Below are 18,164 nucleotides of genomic sequence, written 5' to 3'. Positions count from 1 at the left end.
CAAAGGCAGAGGGCTATAATAGTGAGTGGCTGTTATGTAGGGCTGGGGGTTGTTTTTTCTCCTTGATATGGTTCATACCCTCTTCAGTAGACATGACTATTGATCTGGCACTTACTCCTCCAGAGCTTGTTGTTAGGGTTTCTGACCTGCAAGCTTTACCTTTCCAGATCTCTGCCAGCTTAAGAACGCCACAGGCATAGGCCAGTAACAATCCAGTCAGTCTGCCTCCAGAACACACCTCGAAAGGCTAGCCCCACACAAATTACAAACAAACTCTTTATATATACATATAGACAGACCCACACACACGCACACACGTGTGTGTGTGTGTATACAGAATGGGAACATCTCTGCCATTACGAAAAAGCAAAAATCCGAGTGGCCTATCTCCCCCTGTATGTTTCCTTGCTTGCCAGAGACTTAAATGGTCTCAAAGCATAGGCATGTTGCTGAATTGGTCAAAGACCCCTTAGTCTTTTGTAGCGAAATAAAACTCACCTTAATGAACTTTATGGAACACTTTTCCTGCTGTCCTAGAACCTGATATTGAGGTTATCGATGTGACTCTCACACTTCCTCATTTCATACAGATCTTTTCATAGAACTTCCATAATGTGTTGACATTAATCTCCCCCTGGATAGCCATGCACACCACTGCCATCACCATGGGAGAAACCCACTATTGCCACTCCTTGTCTCAGAGACTTGGCCAGAATTCTACCTGGAACTCCTTTGCAAACTCATAGGCACTGTCTAGACTTCTCTTGATGTCACCTTTTGATATCCTTGCTTTGAAACTTTGACTCATTATATTTGCTCTTGCCTGTTATTATTTCCTGTTCCTTCAAAATGGTAAGATGGACCTTTCTTTCTGGAGGAATCAAAATTAAAAATGAACAACTTCTGATATTTCTTCTTTCCATAGAAAGACTGGAAACCAAGAAATGGCAAAAGATAAGGAGAAAACTCAGTAGCCTTATCTTTTTTTTTTTTTTTTTCCTCTAGATTTCACTAGGAGGGGATAGAGTGAATGTTGTGAGAATTCCAAAGAATTGCTGATATTAACTCATTGGCAGGGAAACCAAAAGCCTAAGTTACTTGAAGCATCTCCCATTTGAAAGACAAATTAGGGTAACAGCTGTTGCAGCTAAGACCAAGAAATACAAATTAGTCAAGAAGAGCATGAACCTTTGATCAGGTGTGTGGAAACAGTGTGCACAGTATAGAAAACTCACTTACCCAACTCTACTAGAATTTTACAATAAGATAACTGTTTGGTATGTTTTAGTGTTCTCTCTAGGGCAATTATTTTTGTAGGAAAGATACTAAAGGGTTTATGGACCAGATGATGATTACACACTTGCACTTGAAGACCAAAGACAGTGATGGCATAAGCACTGAGTTTGGCACTAGCAGAGATCTGGATGGTACTAATGATATAAGCTACAACATTACTTACAATAAACCGGACACAGATACCAAAAAGGTCTGTTACCATTGTTCAAGGCTGTGCCACTATAAAAATTCAAAAACTACATTAGGAAATGCAGGATACCTTTCCACATTTCACTAGTCAAAGAGGCAACCACTTTCAAGGTGTCCAATTTGTTTAACATAGTATATTTATAAGTTTGTTTGTTTTGTTTTTAATCTGGTAAAAACATGGTATTTCTGTTCCAGCTTATTGCTGAGAACTACTATGTCTTTTTAGACTGTATCTTAACCTAGGACAAACAAAGTACCATTCCTTATTCTTTAACAAATTTGTATTCTTATTGTGTAAAGCTAGTGAGTCAGATTCAGACTGCTGTAAGGACAAAGTAAAATCAAAATCTGTGTGAACTTTTCCTTCTTTCACCCAAATGGAATTTCTTCTCATTCCATATGTATTTTTTTTCCGGTATATTTGTAAATCAGGGTGAAAAAAATTTGTGCGATCTGTGGACCTGAGATAGTTTGAAGTGAATCTATTTCTAGTTATTTGCTTTAGTCATAAATTGCTATACTTCTGTCTCAGGTATGTGTATTCTATCTGAAATTCGTATTCCTAATTCTTTATTTAAGGTTGAAATAAAACTCTTCTTTAGGCACTCATTTATATCATCAAACATGAAAGCATATCACTTGATGGAGTCAATGTGTCACTTTCAATGAACCTACTTTTTTCAGCTTCTGCTAAATTTAAGTAAAATATAAATGTAAAATGCTTTGAGCCTACAGAGTCAGGATCAGATAGTCCAATTGTCTTAATACTTACTTAATTTCAAAGAAAAAAAACCAAATGCTATCAGTTATCTGATACTCTGGACTGGATCTGTAGCGAGAATTGTAATCACATTATCTAGAATAATCTGTCAGCCACATTACACAGCTGTAAACCTCATCCCAATCCCACCATACCTTGGAGTTTGTATCCCTGGTGACTACTACTATTTTGATCATTGTAATCTTGGCTCATCTGGATTCTGACTTGTCATTTAAGTCCAACACATAACCCATGATGGAAGACCAAAAATAAGTTAAGACTTGCCATATCAGACTTTGAATCGCATATTCAAATCAAATAACTTGCTCTAAAAACATGGGCCAGGAAGGAGATTTGTGACTTCAGTCCAGAGCCAGAACAGGTTGTTACATGTACTTCTGTACAGAAAACTAATTAGTATCATTTTCAGGTGATAGTAAACATGAAAATCATACCACTGTTAGAAAGCTCTCTTGCAATCTCTCATACTTAAATATAACTTAGAAAAGCTATGAATTTGCTCTTGCTTCGCTCATTTATTCTTCTTGTAATGCTGGCCTTTACTTTCAGGTAATCTTTCTTAATTAAATCAATTATTCTTTTTCTGCCTGCCACTTCCTTAACTTTTCCTCCTATTTTGTTTTCCTTTTTAAAGAACTGTGGTTGCTAATCAACATTCTTCAACTGTTTCCCCACAGTTCTCATGATGTATTCGGCTCCTCACAGGAAAAACAGCTGTCTCTTTAGACTTCAGAGATTAAGAAACTTTAAAGTATTCATTGGTGGTTATTTATCACTTCTGCTGTTTACCATACAGAACCTCAGTATGACAAGCTCTGTAAAAGATCTGTGTATGTCATAACATAATGAACATTTAATCAAAATACTCAGAAAATAAGCAAGTTGTGAATAAACAAGCTCTAAAAAAGGATTAAAAATCTTGAGGTTTCTTTTGTTGTTGATTTCTCAAATGTCTTCAAATCTTTTTCCCTGCTTGGCCCATCCCTTCCACTCTCCAGTGTATCAAACAAACTGCTCTAATACTGACAATTCAAAATTACTTTCTTTCATCTTGACTACCTCACGTGTAGTTTCCATGCAAGTCAGTCTCACTTGTAGCTATCAGAAAAAAAAAAAAAGTCCACTGTGATTAAAAAATGTGTCATAGTCTGCAGGATTTTTGGAAAGCATTTAAGATCTACTGGCAGTATTGTATAAGAAATGCATTAAGCTTTACGAGAACATTCTAGCTGTACTGAGGTTATGCAGTGTTTGGTAATACCTATTTAATAGATACCAAAAAAGAGGAATACTTTTTCATCTAGTTCAGCACGAACAGTACATTGTGAATGATCTCTTTTTAGGGAATCAAAAAACCTTTTACTGAAGTAATTAAAGCCAACATTGGAGATGCACATGCAATGGGACAGAGGCCCATCACCTTCCTTCGTCAGGTAAGAATATTATAAAATACTATTTCAAGTTCTATGGCATCTGTAAGAAACTGTGTTCAGAGACACTGGTTTGCTACAGTAGTTTATGACTAATGTGTATTCCGCCTGCTTAGCTTTAATTAAAAGCCCTTGCTTCTTTTGATTAGATTACCAAGAAAACCTTATAATCTGAGTTTGTGTATTAATATGAATCATTCCTTAGGTGAACTTAGACTTAAAATAATTCTTTCATAAAGAATGGCAAGTTTTGATTTCTGAGTTGAACTTCTGTAACTTGCTTGCAGCATCTCCTCTCTAAATGTAGTAATTCACCTTCCTTGCTCTTCAGATCATTCCCCATCCATCCTTCCTCCTGCCACCTCTCCTGTATTATCAGCCAGCACATTCATTGTCAATAACGCAGACTTTAAAAAAGAAAGTGGTTGTGTTTAAGGGAAAAAAAGCAAATCTCTTTCTTAGTTTGACAGCATCCTTTAGGTCTGCATGCAGGTGGGTGTAGCTAGTTGCACTGCTACTAGCTTTGTGTATTTCACATCTGGAAAAGCTGATTTGTAGATTAACTTTTAGGGAGGAAGACAGCAACAGAATCCACCTTTTGATGTGTTATTCCTAAACAACAAGCAAGTTTTAAAACTAATATTGGATTAGTTACCGAGCATTCCCTACATGCACATGTAGATGCTGAGTATAATATAAACTCAGAGAGTTTCAAGCCAACCTGGAGCCATGTCAAACTGGGGGTTATACAAATCCAGATGATGAGACTGGAAAATTAAGCCATACGGCAAACTTTGTTAGCAAACTAGAAAGACCAGAGCTTCCTACAAATTAATTTAGACCCAGTCTTCATATCCAATGTACAGACAGATTAATTCTTTAGTCACCTTCCCACAACTGCCTGTCCACATTGCACTATGCAAACATATAAATGAGACAGGTTAGAGCAAATTAAAGCTGATTTCAAGCAAGATCTCCAGATTCTTTTCTTTGTGTCTGATATTACTTCATAAACTTATTTTCCTAGCTCATGTTTCTCCTTTTACTATGTTGTATATCACCACTTTTTTAAAAAATTAAATATTTCCTACAGCATAAAATTGGTAAGAACAAGCAGTTATTTTCGGGAAGGATTAGAAAAAGCAACTAGGGCTTCAAAATTTGATTCTATTTCTCAGTTCTGCTCCGTACTTTAATTCTCGATCTCTTGTCAAGAAAGTGGGAAATAACTAACAATAGGCAAAGAATGGAGGATAGAGATGTTAAGACGGTTCCTCTGCAGAATAATTAACTGTGTTTTATTTTGTTAGCACTATGTGTAGCTCACTTGGACTCCAGTCTTTACCATCAGTAATACAAATAGTTAATAGTTCTATAACTGCTTTTATCAGCAGAACATGGAACCTAGTAAGATTTCTTCACTTCTGAAGCACTAAGCACTACCCTTAAGAAAAAACAAAAACAAATAAAAAACTCCAAAACCCCCAAACCTGCAAACTATTCATCAATAATCTTTGTTTTGAATCAGCTAGTAATCATGATCTTCATTTCCAAGAAAAGTTAACATTAACATTACCAGCTTAAAACAACCATTGAGCAGTAGCCAATTTACATAGTTTTCTTGGCAATCTAGGTAGTGGCACTGTGTACATACCCAAACCTGTTGGACAGCCCAAGTTTTCCAGAAGATGCCAAAAAGCGAGCAAGACGGATCTTGCAGGGCTGTGGAGGAAACAGCTTAGGTAAGCATCTGTTTCAGTTAATTCAATTTGTAATAGAACCAACTAAAATGGTTTTAGTATGTGCAGTGGTGAAATTTCCTAATCATGTTTTATTTGGTTATAAGTCAAATGGGAGCTAGCCTATGGCAAAATGATAGGCAGAGATACACAGTATGGCCTACTGATAAGAGGTAGTTATTAATAGCACAGATTTTTGATCAACCTTGGCATATAAGAGGACAAGATGAAGATTATACAGTTATGGAGCCCTCACCACAAAAATATCAAGGCATAACCATAACAGAATGCTGAGCTTTTTTGTATTCGATAAGTAAGTGGCAGAATACTACATTTCTATAAATATATCTATTCATTGTTATTGTTCCCATGGCATCTGTTAATCCTGTACTCTGACAGATAAGTCTCCTGCTAAATCAGGTAGGACTGTTCATTATTTTATCATCTCTAGATGTTCCCTCCCTCTTTGCCAAAGAATCTACTGTCCTTTTAACCATGCCAGCAATCAACAATGTATGTCCATCTCAGCTGATCCAGTTCATAGTCCTCCTTCTTAATTTTAAACCATCAGTCAAAATATGTTTGCCCGGCTATGAACTGGGGTATCTGAAACTCAGTTAGACATGCTGTTTCATTGCCTCAGGTATGAAGGTGATAATGCCCTCCAAAGAGAAAAGCAAACAGCTGAACGGTGATAGCTTTTTACTTTAGCCAAGATAGTTTTAACTGAAGATATCAACCTCTATTTCTCCAAGGCAAAATAACCCTTGCAAGAACTCAGTTCTTCAACCACTGTTCCTCCAGCAGTGTATGCACACACATACACATAAATAAATACAAGCTTTGCATACTCATACTCAACAGAGAGGCAATATAAAAGCTGTCTCCTCTCTTCTTTATTCGTGATCATCCAACAACTGGACTGTTCGCTTGTATCTGAAAAATGCCATTTCTACTTTAAAGAGAGGGTTGCAGCTACAGGGTATGGCAAAGAATCTGGCACACTTAATTACCCTCTTTCAGGTACAAAAAGAGGTTAATATTTCAGGTGACATTTCAGAGGACATATTAGAATAACTGACATATCAGTCTTTGTGATTTCAGTGCCTATTTGCATTGGCATATTTTGAGATTAGGTGCTGTGGAACTTTATTAAAAAGCAAAGCCTAAATAGTAGCTACATTAGCAGTCTATTACCCTTGGAATATTCCTAGTAACATAGGCTTATACAGAATATATATTGTCTTTGCTTTTTTGCACTGATTTTGTTTCTATAGGTAGAACATAAAAAATACAGGGAAAATGTGTAGCTTTGTTTTGCAATCCACAGGACATTTCAGTCACTGTTACATACTTATGGAATAATTAATCAACAGAGTACTTGTTGGCATGTAAGAGTTACTGGGGATATTTTGCCTCAATCTTTCTTTGTAGTGCTTTTCTGATTCATATTACTTGCAGGGACATGATGAAAGTTCTTAAAATGCTGGTCTTGGTCCCATGCTTCTGGAATAGAATGAAAGGAATTCAGCCTTGGATGATATTTCAGAAATATGTTGATTCTGTAAAAATCATTTTTTCAGTAGAAGACCACACATTTCAAGTAATTTGCATTAGTTCAATAGGCATGGAGAAAGCAGGCCTGAAGCAGTCTTAATATTCGAACAAGATTATCATTCTGAATACACCCTTTTAATTTCAGTGGATAAACAGAGGTTCTGTAAGTCAGTGTTTGGAGTCTAACTGATTTTTTTCCTGATATAATATGTACCAAAGAGCAAATGCCCCTCTAAATTACTGAGAACTGTGAACACTGTAGATGTTTTTCATCTGTTCCACTGGTTTATACCTTCTTTCCACCTCTCATGTCTTCAGTACCACAAATCAACCACTGTTCTTGGCCTTAGTTGCAGATCAGTCTCTGTATAGCATTCCACATTTGAGGTGGGTGGATGTACAGCTGTATGGAAGTTATTTCTATCACCTTGTTGATATTTTGACACCTGGTCAAGAAATGGAAACTAGCTTTCTTGAAAAATCAAAGGTCAAAAAATGATCCCTCCATGTAGCCTTAAGTGCTGTGTTTCCCCAAGATTTGGCAATCCAACATAGAAGTGGCTTAATTACATATGTTCAAGTTATTTGAATGTTGCATATACATCTTTACCTATGTAAAGTATATGGCCTATGTAAGTATATTCATTGTGTTGTGTTGTAAATATGAATGACTGAACCACTGGGTATAAACTAGGATAACCTTGCTTCCCAACAAACATTCATTTGGCTAAGCCCTACTTGTAGTATGTTGTTATTCACTTGCCACATATGAATGCTCAGACATATCCTCAGGTTCTGCTCTGTTCAGATATTCTGGGGTTCTTTTGCCATCGCTTGTTTTGCATATGGGATATCTATCATATCTTTCCAGGCAGCTGAGAAATTTGTAGCTCTCCTATATGTAAAAATAATATGTGCGCATGCAGCCTTTTTGGATTAGGTTTAAATTTTTATTCATTTGCATTCTACACTACAAACTGATGGGTTCTACTAAAGTTATCAAATGAGTACAAATAAGTGTAAAAGACCTGAAAATTGAATTCAGATCTTCCCTATATCCCCACTGAGTTATAAATCCTTTTAAATGTGGGTCAGAGTTTTTCTTTGGATGGTGGAAGAGATTAGTGATAAACCTAAGTAAGAGCCCAGGTAAACTGTGTGATCAGAACATTTCTTTTTCCCTTTCCTGCCCTCACCAGTGCAACTGGAAGAAAATGTTTAGGGCTGCCAGTAACTAAACCTGTGACTTCACTCTCTTCATTCTGTGCTTCACAGCAGACACAGATAATGCAGTTTCTGAATGGCCTGCTGACAGGCTGTCTACACTAACAGTTTTACCTTTCATATCATCTTTGTATATTGTATTTCTGGGGAAGATGCTTGCTGCTTGGTTGGGGAGTCAAGAAAGAGTAAAAACTCAGCAAGGAGGAAGATATTTTCATACTGAAGTCATTACAGGACCTGTGGATTGAGACCGTATTTAGACTAGGTCTATCAGAATTTTTCTAGCTCTCAAAAGGAGCCCAATACAAAATGACAGCTTAGTTTTGTTCTACTCTAACAACAGCTTCTTAGCACTGGTCCAAGATCCATGCATAAACCCAACGTACCTTTTAGTCCTGTGGAGGTAAATTTCTAGGACTTCAATGTGTGCAACTGTGCACTACTTACGAAGGTTCTTTGTCTTCATAAATTATGCTGCTGCAGAAATAGAGCAGATCTATTATCTGGTTATCAGGCTGACCACTAACGTATAACTGGGCCCTGAAAGTTCAGTCAGGTACAATTATTCCACTCCATCCAGCAGGAAAAGAAGATCCTGCAGCTTCGCGACAGTGTTCTAAATTCAGTGTACACTTGTCACTTCACTGTCCATCAGTCTTAGGCTTTGTAGCTTGAATCCATTCCTCACCTTGTCTGAGGCTTATTTTACTCTTTATTTTTTTGCACATGTTCAGCAATGGTGCACATAGGATCTAACATCTTACTTTATACTAGTCATGCTCTGTAAACTTCACATGAGGGTTGTATATTGGGGTTACACTAGGTATTTCTGCTGTTTTCAGTTACTACAAGTAACAGAAAAGCATTTGTGGCAAATGCTGTGGGGGGAGAAGGAAGCAGTTTAAAGTTTTTTGTTTCTCAGACTGTGGGAGGAAATGGTGTTATATGCTTTTTATATTGCAAACAGAAATCTTGTATTTTAAAAATAAGATTTTTTAAAAGTTATTTTCCTTCCTTCTACACATGCTACCTCTGTTCTTTGTTTCCATTACTGAACAGTTTACTTTTAAAATAGGTTGCCCTTCTCAGGTAGATTCCAATGTAAACAAAGTGACTGGAAGATAGTCAAAATGTGATTGCAGTCCCATTTTGCAAAACAGCCTATAAATCCTTTTTACCAATTCATTATCTTATTTTTGTATTTCAGTGATACTTATTATACTTGCCTAATCACAAATGAATTATTTTTGCAGTTCTGTTTTCCTCCACCTTGAAAAACCTTGGGGATCCAAAGCTCTCATATTTACAAACTTCTTCGTACACTATCACCTCAGGAATTTTGCTAGCTACAGAAAATCTGATAGGCATTGTACTCAATTATCTCACATTCTGTATTTCACAGGATCTTACAGTGCCAGTCAAGGCATAAATTGCATCCGTGAAGATGTTGCTTCATATATTGAAAGAAGAGATGGAGGAGTTCCTGCAGATCCAGATAATATATATCTTACCACTGGAGCAAGTGATGGCATTGCTGTAAGTGTTAAAATTAAATCTACCTCTTCTTAGTATAAACTATAATAAATTAGTTACCTAGAAAATACAGATCTCTTGTATCTCTGGCCTCATGAACTCCTGTGAGCTTGATCTAATAGATACTGAAGTCACATTAAGTGGATATCCAATTATGTAGATGTAAGACACTAGCTCAGAAATAAGCTGGTAGACACAAAGTATCTTTACATACACTAACTAGTATCTTTTATTTGGGTAGTGCAAGCCACATAGGCAGCTAAATATGAATTAGGACACTCAGATCATTCAGACTGTGTCCTCAGCAGTTAAGATGCATAAGCACTGAAGCATTGAGTATACAAATCACTGGGAGAGAGGAGAAGAGGGAATGACCTCGGAGATGAGAAGTTACAGGAATTCTTCTAGTAAACTGCCTGCTAATGCAGACTAATGCTGGTGAAAATCCCCAAGATTTCAGAGCCAGTTCATTTGGGAAAAACTTAAACCTTAGGTTCAAAGATGGACCTCAGTTACGAGAGGAGTAACTCTCTCTTAGATTTCTCCTTTGCACAGATATATTTCCTGACATTGCAACAACAAGTATATTCTTTGCTTCTATTAAGGCAGCCTTTTTTAGCTTGTTTGTAAAACATTTTTAAAATGACATCTAGTGGCAGAGTTCAGAATGACAATGTTCTGACATGAACTGCTCTGATCTCTTTAGTGAATTGGATTTCCAGAGTTTGTGATGCCAAGGGTTACACTGGCAGCTTGTCAGGAATGGCAGCATATCATATCAAATCTGTACCATGCTTATTTGATTTTGCCAGCAATGAAAAGCCAGCAGTATATTTAGTCTCATTATTTGGCGTTTCCAAGGACAGAACAGCTATTTATTCAAAACTTGGCAAGGGATGGTGTTAAAGACTTTTTAAATTTGCATTTAACCCTGATTACACTTTTTGAATGCTAGATATTTAAAAACTCATAGTGGATATAAAATGATGATGCTTACAGATCATTAGCTTAGCAGCTGAGATAGCATGTGATGAGAGGCCCAGAAAGGCAGATTCTGTTCTAGAACCTGTGAGAAATTTAAAGCATATGCAATATTGCTGTTACATCTGAAGTGCTATTTTTCTTTTTACACTATCAGTTAGATGTTGATAAGGATTCCTGCTTTAATTGCACCTGCCCTTCAGAATTCTCCCTTGATCATAACAGCAAGAAATCTCCCCACTTACTGCATCAAATCCACTCTTTCATCTAATTCACATTAAAACATATGGATGCAAACACACCCTTTGGGCAGAGGTAAATGCTCTGGGCTGACCTCACCATAAGCATTACATTTCTGTCTGTATCTTCTGGGTGTAAGCTACATATGATACAAATAGTATCCATCCTAAGATATACAGATTGTGGGCTCTTGTATTACTCAAAGATGAAACCATAACACCAGTCTCCAGCTTTGTTCCCACCTGGCCACTCTTGCTCTTAATCTGAAACAGTCTCTGTTCAGTGGAGAACCTCCATGTGGCCCAGCTCTTATTTCTGATTTCATTATTGGCCTCTTGTGCTTAGAGATAAAAGGAGTGGAAGGTAATGAGCAACAGCTTGCTGAGGGTTTTTTTGCTTACAAACTTCAGTTGGGCACAGTAGAAAATCATGATCTTGATACTCCTGTTCCCAACCTTCCTTCTAGTCTTGTGCTCAAAATTTTTTCCTAAATGTAGCAGTTGATCAGATGTGATCTTTACAAGTTGTGACATATAGAGAAATTCCATTAAACTTAGTTAGATAATTCATTCTCAATCAGCTAGTAGCTTCCCTTGAAATAAGTAGATATCCTTTGATATGGGAAAATGACTCTATGCTTTTAGAAATCTACTTTAACTTGATTTTTTAGGAATCAAAACCAATAACTTTTTTCTAGCGTATATTATTAATTCTGGTGTGTGATTTATTTATTTATTTTTTTAATTTTAATTCCTACTTTTTCCCCAGACAATTTTAAAGATCCTGGTCTCAGGAGGTGGGAAATCCCGAACAGGAGTGATGATACCTATACCACAATACCCCTTATATTCAGCAGCCATATCTGAACTAGATGCTATCCAGGTGAACTACTACTTGGATGAAGAAAATTGCTGGGCACTAGATGTGAATGAACTTCGCCGTTCCTTGAATGAAGCTAAGGCATACTGCAATCCAAAAGTCCTCTGCATAATCAATCCAGGAAATCCCACAGGTCTGCAGCAGTTCAGTTAAATGGATATTTTTAAGTTCTAACCCCCAACTCCTCTTTTTCATTCATCTGACATTGCTAGCAAATCCTAAATACATGTCAAATATGTAAAGCTGAAGAGATCAGTGCTTTAAGTGAGACACTATGCCATACTATAAGAAACTTATCTTCAGCATTGTGAAACTACAGGCATCTGGGGAGAGGAGGGAACAGGTTTACTGTTTGTTGGACCACAGTTGGAGCCATTGCTTCCAGTGAGCTTTTCAGACTCGTGGAGTGTGGTGACCTTCAGTCTTTATCAAAGATCCTGTCTCTGAGGTGACCTGCAGCCACTTGACTCTGAGAAGCAATGTCTACAGATACACTCTCAACTAGGTGACAACTACTCTCTCTCTTAGATGATTCTTTTTGAGCAGTGGAGCTTCTTAGTTAGCAACTAGCTCTTGCCATCCCAAATTATTTCAAACAGTAGGGTCACTGCTACTCTTGCACAGGTTAGACTCTGTGAGGCAGTATTTTGCCTTCCCACACTCAGTTGGAAGCTTCCTCCCTAGCAGAGAGGCAATATTCCTGCAGAAGCCCTAGGGCTCTCACAGGATTAAGCAGAACCTTAAATTTTAAGTGATGTGACAAATATGGAAGGATTAGGACTCCTTTCAGTCCCCTTTACCATGCTAACAGAAATAACACTTGCCGATGAGATCTATTGCTTCAATCTACTTAAGACTATGAGAACAATTCAATTGTCAGTATATCATTGCACTCATCACTACAGTATTTATTAGCATTATTTTACATTGATATTAATGGCTTGGAGACAGAAGACAAGTTAACAAAAAACTTAAAGTGAGAGTAAATAGCTGTAAATGATCTTCCTGCTGCTTGTCAGATGAACTGCAGTGAACACCTATATATTCATAGCTCATTGCACTTGTGAAGAAAGGTGCTTGAGCCAATGTCTTACTTAGCAACTGCAATGAGTTAGAAAGGCATAATGTCAGTTAGTGCAGCTTAGCTCACAAACAGGAACATAGTAAGGCGACTTCTTGCAATTATCCATCCATCTTCTGACTAAACTACATTGTGAAATAACTTGCTTTTGTTCGTTTAATCATCATGCATGTAAAGATTTCAAATGATACACAGACTACTCTTAATAAGCTAATGAAAAATTAAGGTACTTCACACTCACTTTGCTTGAGTTACCAAGTCACCTTGATTCATAATTCCTGCAAGGATGCTCCTTACTTTCACACTGTAATGAATTGAATTCTAAAATTCAGTAGCTCTTTTCTGAGAAAGAGGGGTATCTTACTGAACAGCTAATAGTCTAACTCAGTCAAGACTAAGATGATTTGCATATATTCTCTACTAACTTTGTTCCTCTTGCTTTAAAAAACAAACTATAGGACAGGTGCAAAACAGAAAGTGCATTGAAGATGTGATACACTTTGCTTGGGAAGAAAAACTTTTTCTTCTGGCTGATGAGGTAATGGAATAGTCTCTTCTCTCAAAAGCACAGCTAAGAGTAAGTGTATGAGATGTAACCTTTTGCCATGTGTGGTAGTGGTATTTTTTAAGTACAAGGAACAGATTCTCTGTTATCATATTAAGACATGAAAAAAAAAGCAAGATGGATTAGTATGAGAGGCGGCTTGATCTGGATTTGAACTAGAGAGAAAGTATTGTTTCTACAGCAGGGACACAAAAAGGGAACTTGGCTGGAACTGACCTAAAAATCTACATGATATTCAGACTACTTAAAATGAAAGAACCAAAAGGAAAATCAATTAAAAAATATAAGAAAAGGTTAAATTTTATACGGAAGTTCACTGTTCTTCTAAAGGCTACACTATTAAGTGAACCACATGAGATAAAATGTATCATTATAGTAACTATTATTTAACAAAAACCTTGTGTCTTCTAAATGCTTTTAAGTGTTAATACTGTTTCTTCAGTGATCTGACTCTCTAAAAGGCCATCTTTTATCCCCAGTTGGGGGAACAGAGTGCATTAATGCCTTCTGACTGTTCAGGTTTACCAGGACAATGTATACTCTGAAGGATGCCAGTTTCATTCTTTCAAAAAGATTCTGTATGAGATGGGGCCTGAATACTACAACAATGTTGAGCTAGCTTCTTTTCACTCCACCTCCAAGGGATACATGGGCGAGTAAGTCTGGTTATTATTTTTTTATTTCATCTTCCTCATTAATCTAGTTGGATAGCCTTCCCATATTAATGACCTGTGTCCTCTATTAATTTGAACTAAAAACTATTTAAAAAAATTAAAGCACAGAGTAGTTTTCAGTTGTTTTCAAATCACTGAATAATGCAACATTACAAGTCTATTTATTTCAAACACCTAATGCCTTAGTCCTATGAAGCTGCAGTCTTACAGGTCTAAACTAGCCCTGTGATATGGCCTCCTATAGACAAGTGAACAGCCCAAGAATCACTGAAAATTTAATGTTACAAATGTTTGGGCTTGGTTGTTTTTTAGTGGGGAGGAGATGGAAGGAAAAGAGTTTTCAGACTAAATGAAGTTGCTACAGCCATATGCTCTTGTTCTGAAGAACAAACAATTCAAGTTAATGATTAACTTGTCTAACAGGGAGGCTGCATGTGCACTGTTTTCTTCCTATCGGATATCAGGATTTAATGGCACAGTATTTAGTTCTATCTTAAAAGAACTGTTTCAACAACCTATATATTACATATTGCAAGATCTCATTAATTGTCTTTCCACTTTTGCAGTTATTTTCATTGCTTTTCCAATATTTATATACTCTAGGTTCACTGATCTTTTATGCTCACTCTAATCATAGATGCGGCTACAGAGGAGGTTATATGGAGGTCATTAATTTGCATCCAGAAATTAAAGGACAGCTTGTTAAGCTTCTTTCTGTTCGTCTTTGTCCTCCAGTCTCAGGACAAGCAGCAATGGATATTGTAGTGAATCCTCCAGTACCTGGAGAAGAATCTTACTCACAGTTCATAAAGGTCAGCTCTAATACGTTTGTTCTTTCGTGCATTTCCTAAACCTATGCTAAATATTGTGAACTCAATATATGCACAGACCTGACTTTTTTCCTTTCTTCACGGAGAATCCTGCAATAACCCCAGTTTACAGAACTATGAAGTGTATTTTAAATTAACTCAATATGACTACCTTTAGAAATATTTCTTATTCTTTTTATGATCTGTTTAGGAGCAAAAAAGCTAAGAAGGCTTTATCAAATCAGCTTTCTTGATGCTAAGTTTAGCCTCTCTCCTGTGTTTAGCATGAAAATAGGTAAGATTTGACTAAAATCTAAGTAGGAAAGTAAGTTCAAATGCAGTTAAAAAGTCTGCTTTGTTCCAAGGTATCTAATGCCTTTGTATACTGAACAACATGGTATTTTAGATTAACATATACAGTTTTTCACTTGTAAAAATGGAACTGAATCTGGCTTAGGAAATTACAGTACTGAGCTGGACAAAGGTTCAATTAACCTGGTCTCTAAAAACATCCAAAAGTGAATGCTCTGAAGAATAAATAATGTAAGAACAGAGCATGAAGAGAGAGAGACCTCTCCAGGTTACTATCTATCTACAGCACTTTGTAGTTTCAGATTTCCCCAATACCCTGCTAATGTAGCAAAACTGGCTGCTAATGTAGGCAAAAATACAGGAAATAGAGCATAATTCTTCCCAGTCTCTGACTACTTGGATTTCTGAGGCAAGGGTTGTGTTAGTAACCTTAAAAATGCCTCATCTACTGCCTTTTTATAGCTAGCTTTCACAGGAGAGGGAAAAAAAAAAAAAAAAAAAAAAAAAAAAGACTGAATGTATATAGAACCCATGAAATGTTGTTTGTTATCTCCCTCCCTCCTTCCAACTGCAAATTGAACAGGCAGAGCAACTCATTTGCTAGTAAACCATGCTTACCTTACCTCTCAAAAGTTAGTATTTAAGATGTAGGACACCTCACTTGGATAGTGTGTATCTGCTGCAGTATGAAATCTGCTAATTGTACTGTAAGAGGCCCCTTTCTGCACTGTTGTCTGTAAGAACAAGACTGGACTTAGATAAAACATCATTTCATTTGTTCTAAAAGCTCAGCAAAGCCCTAAAAGTGCCTAATTCCAAGTAGGCATCAGTTTTCTGTGGCAACTTTATAGTCCTTTCAAATATGTCAAGCTCAGCACTTTCCTTTTTAACAGGAAAAGGAGTCTGTTTTGAACAATCTTGCCAAAAAGGCCAAACTAACAGAAGACATGTTTAACAAGGTACCAGGCATTCACTGCAATCCACTTCAAGGAGCTATGTATGCTTTCCCACGGATCTTCATTCCTTCCAAAGCCATTGAGGAAGCAAAGGTCAGTCAGTTATTTTTTTTCCCCATTCTATTTTAATCTTCACACACTTGTGCCTGCTACTTTTAATGATAATTTTTATTCCAGAGAGTAAGCTCCTGTTGTTACAAAAGCAGTACTTCATTCACTATGTATGATCTTAAATATAACATGACCTATACTTAAAGAGAGGGAAGCAAAAAAGAAAATTTGAACACAATAGTGAGGCTTCTAGGTTGAGAAGATGAATCAAGGAGATTAGTGTTAATAAGCTTGAGTCACAGGATGGACAAGTAGCTGGACCTATGCAAATTCCAATTTCCTGCTCCTACCCAGGTTCAATAAGGCAGAATGTATGACAGGGATTCGAAATAGCTGCATGCTACTGCCCCTGCAAGAGAAGCACATTCAGCAAGTGAAGGAGAGATGGAGGGAGAATTTTTTACAGATTTTAGTTCTGTACAATAACTTTTTCATATTTGGGTCAATAAAGTATATCACTAAATGACAAGTCTTTCAGTTCCTAACTGTAGCTCTTTTACCTAATGCATAACAATCTTTTTTTTTTTTTAAGGGAACAATATCTGCACAGCCGAGGACTAAAATACGGCTATTATTTTTCCAGCTGATTATGTGATTAGGCATATAACCTGCATGTTTTTAAGAACTTCCACTGTTACTAATCAGAAGACTTTCTAGTCAGCAAGATGCTTCAGGGGAAAAAAAAAAAGTAACAGCCAACAGATCTGGAACACCTCTCTCAACATAATTTCAAATTGTCAAATGTCAGTGGCTTAGATTTTTGAGTGTATAATTTTGAGGCTTTGGCTACAAGCCAGTCAAGGAGAAGAATATAAATATCTAAAAGCTTTGTTTTGAAGTGAATGTTTTGTGTAGTCTCTTCATCCCCATGCTGTTTAATTTGTAGCATGAATGCTACCATTAAGAATTGTTCTTCATCTATTTACCAGTAATGCAAGAGAAGGGTTCAAGAAAAGCTACCATGAAATTATATATATTTGGAGTATTTCGACTTCATTAATTCCAAAGCTGACATCTCCATTCCTTAGGCTCATAAAATGGCACCTGACATGTTCTACTGCATGAAACTTCTAGAAGAGACTGGAATCTGTGTTGTACCTGGAAGTGGATTTGGCCAAAGGGAAGGAAGCTACCATTTCAGGTACAGTTTCTATTGCTAACATGAATTGAGCTGTAAAAACCTAAGTACCATCCCAGTACTTTCTCTCTGATTAAATATATTTTTTTTTTAATTTACATTGTCTCACTTTCTTCTGGACATTTTCTGTGCGTCTAAAAACTAGGTAGATGATTTGTTCTGCTTCATGAGCTATTCAGGTTTATATGGTGTTTTCCTGGCTTGCTAATATAGGTTTCTTCTATTTTTATTCCTTGACGTTTGAAACGCCTTCTCCACAAATACAAACATTAATAACTTATATTCTAATCTTTAAAGTTGACTAGGCCTCAGAAATGTTTCCCCACTTTCTCCAGAGGGGTGAGAGGCTGGGTTAATCAGTATTTCCATATGGAAAATTGTAACAGCTGCAATATTTTCCGCTTTGAATCTGCTCCTTGCATATGCTGCATAACTTTTCTTCATTTTACTGAACAAAGAAGTTGGACAAAACCTTCTGATACCCAGACTGTGAACAAAAACTCAATTGCTCTGGCTTCCAATAAGTAGCACTATTTTCCAGCTGAGCCACTGATAGCTGTAATTTATCATGGAATTCAGTCTTATTTGGTCTGAAGCAACAGAATAGAAGTTAGCTTTAGTTATGCTAGTTCTGCAACATAGATAGTTGGATTAGGTATCTCCAGGAAG

General features: G+C 36.7%; 2 protein-coding genes across 2 annotated transcripts in view; one reads left to right on the top strand and one right to left on the bottom strand.

The window, feature by feature from the left end:
* Positions 1 to 5,403, bottom strand: part of C13H16orf87 (chromosome 13 C16orf87 homolog) — a 39,564-nt gene extending 34,161 nt beyond the window's left edge. Inside the window, exon 1 of the mRNA XM_062586586.1 lies at positions 5,351 to 5,403. The gene's annotated coding sequence lies outside the window, so the exon portion shown is untranslated. The remainder of the gene's footprint in view (positions 1 to 5,350) is intronic.
* GPT2 (glutamic--pyruvic transaminase 2) overlaps positions 1 to 18,164 on the top strand; it is a 30,198-nt gene that overhangs the window by 8,716 nt on the left and 3,318 nt on the right. The window contains exons 2-10 of the mRNA XM_062586585.1: positions 3,610 to 3,699; positions 5,330 to 5,438; positions 9,619 to 9,752; positions 11,739 to 11,982; positions 13,389 to 13,468; positions 14,015 to 14,151; positions 14,807 to 14,981; positions 16,184 to 16,339; positions 17,386 to 17,498. Of these exons, the coding sequence (XP_062442569.1) occupies positions 3,610 to 3,699; positions 5,330 to 5,438; positions 9,619 to 9,752; positions 11,739 to 11,982; positions 13,389 to 13,468; positions 14,015 to 14,151; positions 14,807 to 14,981; positions 16,184 to 16,339; positions 17,386 to 17,498 (1,238 nt within the window). The remainder of the gene's footprint in view (positions 1 to 3,609; positions 3,700 to 5,329; positions 5,439 to 9,618; positions 9,753 to 11,738; positions 11,983 to 13,388; positions 13,469 to 14,014; positions 14,152 to 14,806; positions 14,982 to 16,183; positions 16,340 to 17,385; positions 17,499 to 18,164) is intronic.

Source organism: Rhea pennata, chromosome 13 (genome assembly GCF_028389875.1).
Source record: "Rhea pennata isolate bPtePen1 chromosome 13, bPtePen1.pri, whole genome shotgun sequence".
In the NCBI taxonomy this organism is placed as follows: Eukaryota; Metazoa; Chordata; class Aves; order Rheiformes; family Rheidae; genus Rhea; species Rhea pennata.
This window is presented reverse-complemented; position numbering and strand designations above follow the sequence as displayed.